The 11,011-nt window shown below is 31.9% G+C and overlaps 1 protein-coding gene across 1 annotated transcript; it reads right to left on the bottom strand.

The window, feature by feature from the left end:
- Window positions 1-1,873: 1,873 nt before the first annotated feature.
- Window positions 1,874-8,722, bottom strand: LOC111708336 (keratin, type I cytoskeletal 9). The gene is made up of 6 exons (XM_023481669.1): window positions 8,449-8,722; window positions 7,854-7,976; window positions 5,157-5,190; window positions 4,846-5,092; window positions 3,309-3,434; window positions 1,874-2,812 (listed from the first exon to the last, which is right to left on the bottom strand). The coding sequence occupies exons 1-6, from the start codon at window positions 8,504-8,506 to the stop codon at window positions 2,402-2,404; spliced, it is 999 nt and encodes a 332-aa protein (XP_023337437.1). The 5' UTR covers window positions 8,507-8,722; the 3' UTR covers window positions 1,874-2,401.
- Between the last annotated feature and the right edge of the window lie 2,289 nt (window positions 8,723-11,011).

Genomic DNA, 11,011 nt, shown 5'->3' with positions numbered 1-11,011 from the left:
TCATTGCTAAAATCTTCCTTTTTTCATTTAATTTTGTTTTCTTCTTAAAACCATTTTTTTGTGACAGTCTGCTTTCTGTATTGAAGAAAACTAATCTTTAGCATTTGTTAAATTGAAATTCCGATTTAAGATTTCTTCAGTAGAAGAATCTATAGAATCTGGAAAGTTTGGATTGGATTCGTGTTTATCTGATCCTATTTCAGGATACACTGTATCAAGGAATAACTAGGATCAAAAGGTTGAAAAAAAGATGACAAGAATGAAATTGGTCAGATTATTATACAATGAATAGTATATATTAGTATGTAATAAATATCGTGTAATTGTGAAATTGTGCTAATTTTGCAAATACGTACATTTAACTTCATTGTATATATATATGTCAACGAAAAGCTTGTAATAACGTCGATTAATATTAACTTGTACCATAGATACCTAAATACAAATCAGTTGATATAAAGACTCCCTACTGAATACTGCGAGAGAGTAATCGTTCCTTGTTTTAACAAACAAGTTGAGGATCCTACCCATTAGTTTTGCATTGATAGTTACCACCTAGTGTCCAGTTGACATAAATAGCTTACAGGATCATGCCCATTGGTATGGCATTGATAGTTACCACCTAGTGTTCTGTTGACATTGATAGCTGACAAGATCATGCCCATTGGTTTGGCATTGATAGTTATGAGCTAGTGTCTGGTTGACTTTGATAGCTTACGAGATCGTGCCCTTTGGTTTGTCATTGATAGTTTACGAGCTAGTGTCTAACTGACAATGATAGCTTACGAGATGGTACCAATTATTTTGGCATTACAGTTTACAAGCATAGTGTCTAGTTGACATCAATAGCTTACAAGATCGTGTCCATTGGTTTGGCATTGATAGTTACCACCTAGTGTCCTGTTGACTTTGATAGCTTACAAGATCATGCCTATTGGTTTGGCATTGATAGTTATGAGCTAGTGTCCTGTTGACTTTGATAGCTTACAAGATCATGCCCATTGGTGTGGCATTGACAGTTATTAGCTGGTGTCCTGTTGACTTTGATAGCTTACAAGATCATGCCCATTGGTTTGGCATTGATAGTTATGAGCTAGTGTCCTGTTGACTTTGATAGCTTACTAGATTGTGCCCTTTGGTTTGTCATTGATAGTTTACGAGCTAGTGTCCGACTGACGTTAATAGCTTACAAGACAAGGTTTAGACATTGATAGCTAAGTGAAACTAAGTTGTACCTGGATAGATACGGGTTTGAGAAACCCTCATGAAGTAGGGCATTTACTACTAGTATAGTATTATATAATGAATTTATAGGATGGATTAAACGAAATAAACAAACAAAAACAATGAAACGAATTAATGAAAGAAATGAAATTTACAACAAAAAATCTATTCAGAAAGATTTTTAATGAACACATTATTATTTCTAACTTTAAATTTTTTACTGTATACTTTTTTCGACTTTTCTTTAATGATTTTTGTTATATTAATAACTAGCTGAAGTGCTCGGGGTTGCCTATGGAATTATTTTAAATCAAATTTCGATTTTTGAAAAAAATTGATTTTGTTTATACTATTTAACCCCCGGCCTACCCATGGGTTTCCTTAAACAAATCAGCCCATTCGGTCTAGCCGTTTGGTCGGCTATAGGGAACATATATATAAATGTCTTGTTTTATTATATAGATTATTAATATCATAATGAAAATGCTACATAGTTGGGTTTACTTCTCTCCATTATCCTGCTAGCCTACATTATACTCGGAAAGTAGACGCATCACTGTGATAAGGATGCATAAAAATAGACGTACATTTGGCCATATTTTGATAAATTAATAATACAGCTTTTATATAACTAGATATTTTATTTGGATTGAATAATTAAATAATCTAAGTAATTATTATATCACAGAATACATAACGTAATGCTTCTATCTATTACATATTCAGAGGCTTGTGTGGGAGCTTGTCAGAACGCCCATTTCAAGAGATGGACATCGTGATTTTTTTAATTAACAAAATGTTTTAGGTCTAACTTTACTAGCTGAACGAACAAATTTTTCTACTGAGTAGAAATTTTTGGGACAAACTTAAAAAAACGAAAGTTTTCATTGGACAAACGATTTTTCACAAATGAACTAACAATTTTTTTGAAGATAAAACGATTTACTAAATGATCGTATAGTGAGAAGATGAACGAAATTGATAATTTTGAGAATGAACGAATAGTATATTTGAAAAAATTGAAAAAACGAACGAAATGGGTCGTTCACGATTAACGAATGAATTGAGAAAAAAAATTTAACGAGCACATCTCTATCAATTTCCCTTGTTTCTCTAACTCTAGTTCCAACCCGTTCCTCACTCCACCTCATGGGTATCTAAATGCCATATTAAACTTTCAATAGTTTGGGATTCTGTAGCTGGTTAAAGGAGACGAATCCGTATAGTCGGAGATACTTGTATCCCCATCATAATCTTCAACTGGAGATCCATATCCAGAACCAACAGAGCTGGGTCGATTTCCTTGATTTCCACCCTTTCCCCCGCTACCTCCAGCCCCCTTGCCTCCATTACCTCCAGTGCCTCTATTGCCTCCATTTCCGATATTGCCTCCGTTACCCCGATTCCCTCCATTTTCTCTATTATTATTGAAACCAGAATCACCATTTCCAGAACCTTGATTGTTGTTTGATGCTTTATTGCTGGCATCTATACCATCTGCTGCTGCCGCTATCTCATCATTCCTGGTATACAGGGACTCCGTCAAAGCACAGTCTACGTTAAACCACCAATCACAGATGAAGTATTGCTTAACAGTCAAGACATTTTTTTCAAAAGCTTCCGGACAAAATTTCATAATAACTAGATAAACTGCCATGGTTTGTTACTCTTTTAAAAGATTTTTAAATTAAATTAGATTAGAAAATTGTTGTTTTTTGAAAGCACTAAATTTTTAAGGTAAAAATAATCAAAAATCTGAAATATCAAATATATTTAGGTTGAAAACATAAAAGCTACACTAAACAATTTCATTTAATTTTCAGAGCTGTCAACTTTTGATTTAGATAAATTACAATGGTCAACACTATGTGTGGAGTTCAGATAAAGCCTTTAAAAATCGAAGCTTTAAAAGTCTAAATGCTAATAAGGAATAAAAAGCAAATAGTTTGACTTTGATTTATTCAAAAGTCAAAGTTTGAAATGACAATTGCTTAATCATGTTGAAAAAGAATAAAAAACTAGAGTTTGAGGCAAATTTTCCATTTTGATTTCAATCAATGTAAACAATGTTGAAAAATATGTCCCTGGTTGAATATTGTTCCATTAGGACAGAGGAAATTATAGTTGATCAGTTCTCCATTAGGACCTCCAGCACAGATATGGAACACTTGGCATTCAGCTCCAGCATCACCATAATACCCACCAGCTACCTGACAAACAATTTGTTATGGGAAAATATGCTTATTCCATACTTGTTTGTAAAATCCAAACTGGATCCCCAGCAAACTTCACACCGTTAAATTACTTTTATATACAATAAAAATACGTTTGAATATGTAAAGTAATGTTGAAAAATGTTAAAATACAATGAAAGTGCATCATTAGGAGGAGCTACGAAGTCACAAAGTTGTACAATCTTTGTCACATTAATATGACCGTCTCTTTTTATAATGTTTGCCATAGATGAGTTCGTCATACAGGGGAGACATTCTAATTATTTTTTCATTAAAGGGAATATACACATTATTTCACTGGTCAAATTAATGTTTGTGGATCGTTATTTTTTGTCTATATTTTCTTTTAGCATCTACATATGGCGCAGTGTAATTAAAAAAGTAATTATTTTATATATTGTTTTTTTTCTAAACATGTGCTTTCCGTCTATTGTGCCAATTTTGACCCTGACCGTTGACAGAAAAGGGGAAAAAATGACAAAGAACAGTTTGTGAATAAAGAATGACACTCTTTAAATGGAGAGATTCTTGAAAATATATCTACAGCCGTTTTAAACCTTCATGCAAATTCTAGATTTAAACCTTCATGCACATTCTAGATTTAAACCTTAATGCACATTCTAGATTTAAACCTTCATGCACATTCTAGATATAAACCTTCATCCACATTCTAGATTTAAACCTTCATGCACATTCTAGATTTAAGCTTCATGCACACTCTAGATTTAAATCCTCATTCACATTCTAGATTTAAACCTTCATGCTCATTTTAGATTTAAACGGTCATGCTCATTTTAGATTTAAACCTTCATGCACATTTTAGATTTAAACCTTCATGCACATTCTAGATTTAAACCTTCATGCACATTTTAGATTTAAACCGTCATGCTCATTTTAGATTTAAACCTTCATGCACATTTTAGATTTAAACCTTCAGGCACATTTTAAATTTAAACCTTCATGCTCATTTTAGATTTAAACCTTTATGCACACTCTAGATTTTAACCTTCATGCACATTTTAGATTTAAACCGTCATGCTCATTTTAGATTTAAACCTTTATGCTCATTTTAGATTTAAACCGTCGAATGCTCATTTTAGATTTAAACCATCATGCTCATTTTAGATTTAAACCTTCATGCTCATTTTAGATTTAAACCTTCATGCTCATTTTAGATTTAAACCGTCGAATGCACATTTTAGATTTAAACCTTCATGCTCATTTTAGATTTAAACCTTCATGCTCATTTTAGATTTAAACCTTCATGCTCATTTTAGATTTAAACCGTCATACTCATTTTAGATTTAAACCGTCATGCACATTATGGATTCCAATTATCTATGCAGAATTAAGTTGACAGGCCAAATTTTTCGAAGATTTTTAGTACCTTTCCAGAGCAACTGAACCCAGTTTCCTGGACCATAGCATAAATGGGATAATCCTGGCCAGGAATTCCAGGAATACTGTCTTCTAAACTCATCATACCATCTTGACTGTTTCCTTCTCCATTTCCGGAACCTCCTCCATTTACGGTACCTCCTCCTCCACTACCAAAATTTCCCCCTCCATTTCCAAAGTTTCCTCCATTACCAAAACCTCCTCCGTTTCCATTATTTCCTCCAATACCACTCTGACTAAAATTAATTAAACATTAAAATTTCCGAAAGAATCATCATTAATCTAATGCCATATAGTTACCTGCCAACCCCAAAACTGTTTCCGCCGAAGCTGCCTGAAATAATATTTAGAAAATCATAGACCAAAAAAAAAGTTTTAAGAAAAATGTGGAGATGCTATGCATGATTATAGGCTAACTTTTTATGACTAGTTAAGTTTAGACTTTTTTTAGGACAGTTCAATGAGTAGTTTGCTAGAAAAACGTTGTTTAATTTTAAATATTTTGAGATATATTTGTTGTCAAAACTGCGTTCATTGATCCGTGGATTATTAAAAAAAAAATGGTAGGCTTACTTTACATCATTTTACTTAAGTAATTTCAGGATATAAGTAAACAATAGGTTGCCTCACCACCCCCCCNTTAGGGTTTAACCCAATAACAAGATAATGCAGATTCATTTGATTTGGTAAAAATGCAAATATACACTTATATAATATGTGATCATGAAACATTTTAACACAATTCACATTAGAAAAATGGCTGGAAACCTGTCAAATTGATATGTGCAATATGCTTTGTTCATATAACTCGGTATATTTCATCGAGGTTATAGTGTATAAAGTGATGATGTACGCTAATCCTTTACTAATTTAATAGGACATAAACTACACCGAGAGCGTACTGAATATTTGTTTATTATAAGTTGATTCTGGTCTAACCTATAGTATATCAATATTAGTAAACAGTTGTAAGCGTACAGTACAGCTAACTGAGCACACAGGTAGAGAACTATCATCCCCCATGGTATATTTAGTTAAAAAGCTTTAAAAACGTTAATAAGTATTACAGGTAGTCTTGTAAAAGTTTGTATACATTGATAAAAAGGAAAGAGTAATTGTAAATTTAGTACAAATTCATTTAAACTAAAAAGTCATTTAAAAAATTAGATATTTTTTTTTCTTATAGCTTTTAAACACTCGGGGATTCTTTTATTATTAGCAGGCTCCAGAATGCATTTGTCATATTTCAAATTCCTTTAATTCGATTTCATTTTAGTCAAATATAAAATGTTCTTATAATAAATTTGTGCTTTATTTAATAAAAGCTAAATATGACAAGAGTCGGAAACTTTTGTGTTTGTTTGATCTCGAGTTTTGGATCTATAGATTAATGAAAGATCAGGATCAAACATTGATCTCGGAAAACACAAATTTTCCAGCTAAGCTTAAACTACGTTCAGAGATTTAAATTGAAACACTTATTTTCAAGTTTAACCGGTGCACAAGAGAATTGGTTCAACTAGGACTACGAAAGAGAATAGGTTCAACTAGGACTACAAGGTTATATATCTCACTATTTGTCAAATCTGATCCAATCTTATTTTTTAAAAACTATACAGCTATTCTTAGATATAATTCAGTGTACAGCATCCTAGACCTTTAGTTATCTGAATACAATTCAGATAATATTCATCCAAACCTTTCACAATACCTTCCTAGTACTTGATACAGGGTCCCCCAGTACACATGGGAATAAAATTTGTCTTCATATACGATTTTATACAGTGTGACCCAAAAACTCGCGAAAAAGAGGACGTCTATTAGACTCAAGTGATGATAAATAATATTCACAGCAATTGTATGTTTTGGTCTCATTTTTTTTTATTGGTACAATATTAACAACATTCTTGGGTTTCCGTAATAATGACTCTTTTTCTTCTTTTTGATAATATATACAGATGGTGTAAACTTTTGATATTTTAAACTTGGATCAGAATTTATAGTTTTAAACATATAAAGTCTGCGACATAGGATTGTAAAGATATATATTAGACAATTATTTGACAAAGATTTAATTTATTTGCATGAAACAGATAAACTTTTTTTCTGGTGCTCATACAAATATAAAAATCTTGTTAATTTTTTACTATCAGTCATATTAGTCATTTGTATGTTAAAAGATTTTGTCAGAATTAAATATGAACTCTTTTTAATATAAAAGAGAAAATCTGAAAACAGTCCTGTAAAAAATGCGCAATTTCAGTCCTTTCATTAAAGCTTTCTCATATCAAATTGTTGAGCTGATCCGAAATTTGAATATTTCACCCACAGGGACTGCAACAAAGGAATAATTATGCTTCTCATCACTTACAAGAAGAACATGTGTTCTCATCGTGAATGTTCAAAAATTAGCGATCTGGTAAAAATGTAAATTCTTATACGCATTTGGACTTGCAATTTAGAACGAAATTGAGTCTGATTTTCTAATTCTTTATAATTTTGCAACTCGATTCGATGTTGTAAACCTTAGCTATTAAAACTATGAATTTTGATGTCTATAAAAATCTAAGTTTGAAATATCAAAGGTTTACTATGACCCTCGTTGGCTTGCAGTTTGCACCATCAGGCAAAGGGATTAGAAAGTTTGAGTTTGTTACAAATCTTTGATTTTCTTGTTAAATTAAAAATGTTAATTTTTTAAGTTAAAAATATATACGACAAACAGACATTTAAAAATTGGCAAGATTATTTGAACACCCTTTCACCTACAGTCATCGTCATATTTATCAATACAATGAAGACAAATTTTTATTTTGATATTTACTATACTTTCAAAAATTCAAACAACATGGATTCATACAAAAATGTAAACAAAAAGAATTTATCAACTTTACAGCTTCTTTTTGTTCACTTGTAATTGGAAAAAAGCTTTAAGAAATCAAAACTTTAATGGAAAGGTCGTCTTCATCGTAATGCTATAATCGTCGAACACTGTACCTGAATCAGTTTGTCCTCCTGTATACTCGTCCATGTTCTGATGATCATGATCATGATCTCCAGTAGAACCTGGAGATCCATAACTTGAAAGATCTCCTTTAGTCACACCAAATATACAACAGCCTGTGTTAGATGAATTAATCAATTATTCAATAAATCAAACAATCAATCAATAAATCGATTAATAAATCAACCCAACAATCATTTGATTAATTTATCAAATCGATCAATAAATCAATTAATCTAACAATCAATACATCAAGACAATCAATTGATACAAAAATATTCACAATAATTGAATTATTTCATCAATATATTCAAAATAACTGGGGTCCCCAGAAGTCCCTTGTTGATGCTTAGTTATTTAAAAAAAATATGTTCGTTTTTTTATGTCAAATAAATCAAAAACTAGTTAAAAACTAAAACTTAAACAACTATTCTCTAGATCCCCATGATATGATACAGGAATTCAGTTTTTAACCCAATGAAGTGCACATTAGATTACATTATATAGATATAGAGATTAGAAATGTTGAGTTTGTGGCAAAGACTCAATTCCTTTACATTGAATAATTATATATTGACAAGAATGAACCTAGAAGAAGAACAAGAAGATGAATAAGATATGATGTTCCCTTCATTCTCCTATCCATGCGCTCAACTACTGGTGTGCGTGAATACAATGCGTGTATTTTATATATTTATTCGCGCAAATATCCCCCCTTCCCCTCTTCTCTTCACCTCTTGTCCTAGGTCCAACATTCCGCCATATTTTTTTTACAAAAGGAATATGAAGATACACTCGCAATTCACAATTACAGTTTTTAACGATTTGTAAATTGAAACTCTCAATTGCCTAGATATGTTTGCCATGTCTGTTTTTTAACCCAAAAAACGTCAATATGGCCGAATCGTTATTTAGTGGTGACCCACATGACCCCATTTAAGAATTAAGGCCAGTCTAAATCTAATAAAATGTTTCAAAATTATTTAGATTTTAAAAAATTTAGAAAAATCGCAAATGAAAACATAAAATCCACGAAATATGTGTATTGTGTATTGTTATCACTTACGTAAGGCTCGGACCTGGATTAGCAACAAAATGCTGAAATGATTGCTTTATTTATCATGCATACGTATATTTTGCTTGCAGAAGATTGTCTCTGAGATTCAAGGAAACGACAATTTCTTCAAATTGTCACTCACGCAAATCTCAATATTGAGCACGAAGTCAATCTTACAAATATGAAATATATATAATACTTTTTCACTCTTCTAATATCCTTATCCTCTCCTGAGCTCTCTCTCTATCTTTCATCCTCGCATCTTTATCCCCCCCACCCCCTCCCTATCGCTTTAGATGCTTTGGCGTTTATTAGATACATATACATAGACAGAAATATACGCAACATATATATATACAGACTAGGCTTTTAGGGCGAGGTCCCACACTAAATATGAGACCAATTTTATATATATAATATTAAAATTTACATCAGCTGGTTGCAAAGATAAGTATAAATTTTAGAAAAAAGTTTTAACAAAAAATCCTTTAAATTAATTTTCATTAAAATTCACAAAATGTCACGGTGATAGTATCAAAAATGAGAGTACTAGGACATAAAAAAAACTACAGGGGGGGGGAGGGGCGCCAAAAAGCCCCCCCCCCTCCAGCCTGTTTAGGATTAAATATTAATTTTTTCCTTCTTAACCCCATTAAACTACCATTAAAGTTCATAAAATCGTTTTAAAATTGGTCTGGATCATGCTTTAGGGTTCTGCTTGGTTTTTACATCGTCTAACAACACTATTTTTGTGTAACCGAGCCTTCAAAGTGTCTTCTTTCCCTGGTCAATATTCTAGATATTTATATGCTGTGAGTGTAACAACGATGCTAATCCACCTTCATGAGAACACTCCTTTCATTTCACTACAACAATCCACTTGACGCCAACCTCGGGCTAAAAATTTATCCGGTACAGATGTAGTGGACTTTAAAAAAAAATCACAGGGCTGAGACATCTAAAAGTACCCCTAAAAGTACCCCTAAAAGTACCCCTAAAAACTTTTTTGTAAAACTTATTGTACACCCTAGAAAATATAAATTGTGCAATTTGATTATGAAAAAAAAATGTTTTAACGAAAATAAATAAATTTCAAAATGAAGTACAGTTGAAATACTTTAAAAATTCTCATTGTTTGGACTTCCGTCTGTACTTTGCAATAATGTAAGTGAACTCAGAGCAAAACCAAAAAAAAAACCACTTTTTATTAAAAATTTTGAAATTAAATTTTTTCCCTTCAGAACTTTGAGTTGTAAGTTTCCCCCACTCTACTCCTGTCAATTCATCAATGTTGAGAATTCAATATCACAATTGAGATGAAGGGGGAGAGTGAGACACATTTTATTCAAAAAGTTAAATATTTTGATCGAAAATTTTAAAAATTTGAACAAACTTTGAAACATTAAATATCATTCTTTCAGGTTTTATTTTTATATTTAGATATTTTCACAAACAAAACTGAAAACTTGTAAAAAATTATTTTTAAAACATTTTTAAATATAGTTTAAGATCTATAAGTAAACAATTTATTGGAAAAGGGTCCAAAGTGTATTTTTTGTCCCAATTATGCATGATGTCTTTCAGTTTTTAACGAAATTAATTGGCCTGGCCCTTTCCACTTTGTGAATTCATGGTGGGGCACTGATATCCTTGCACCCCCCTTCCTTTAAGCTTCTGCACCCCTCCCCTTTAAACTCCCTCTGGTACCGTGGCACCCCCCCCCTCCTTTAAGCTTATGCTAGTTTCCTTGTTGTTTTATGTGTTTGTGTTGATACAATTCTAATGTTAGGGTGCTTATCTAAATTCTGGGGAAATCCCACAATTTACCAAATTAAGTTAAACTAAATCCACCTGTTTCGCTACTTAGCGATTTCCCTAAAGACCTAATATATGTACCGTGTGGTATTTCTCAGGATTGGATCGTAAGACTCCCTTCTTAATTTAGGGATTCTACCNTCTAAACAAGTTTAATAAACCCACAGAAAAAGCTTTGAGTGAAAATCATACAAATATAACAAATAATCCACTCAGGCATTAAAAAACTGTGGCTAGGAACCAACAAACGAATACATAATCATCAATCATACTAGAATC

This window comes from Eurytemora carolleeae, unplaced genomic scaffold (genome assembly GCF_000591075.1).
Source record: "Eurytemora carolleeae unplaced genomic scaffold, Eaff_2.0 scaffold871, whole genome shotgun sequence".
NCBI lineage: Eukaryota > Metazoa > Arthropoda > Copepoda > Calanoida > Temoridae > Eurytemora > Eurytemora carolleeae.
This window is presented reverse-complemented; position numbering and strand designations above follow the sequence as displayed.

What these genes read in the sequence shown, in the direction of transcription:
- LOC111708336 (XM_023481669.1), bottom strand. Translation starts at nt 8,506, where the DNA reads ATGGATAGGAGAATGAAGGGAACATCATATCTTATTCATCTTCTTGTT. An exon ending in AACAGTTTTGGGGTTGGCAG is followed by an intron (nt 5,093 to 5,156) that starts GTAACTATATGG and finishes AATTAATTTTAG; the next exon opens with TCAGAGTGGTATTGGAGGAA. An exon ending in ATGGAACAATATTCAACCAG is followed by an intron (nt 2,813 to 3,308) that starts GGACATATTTTT and finishes TTGACTGTTAAG; the next exon opens with CAATACTTCATCTGTGATTG.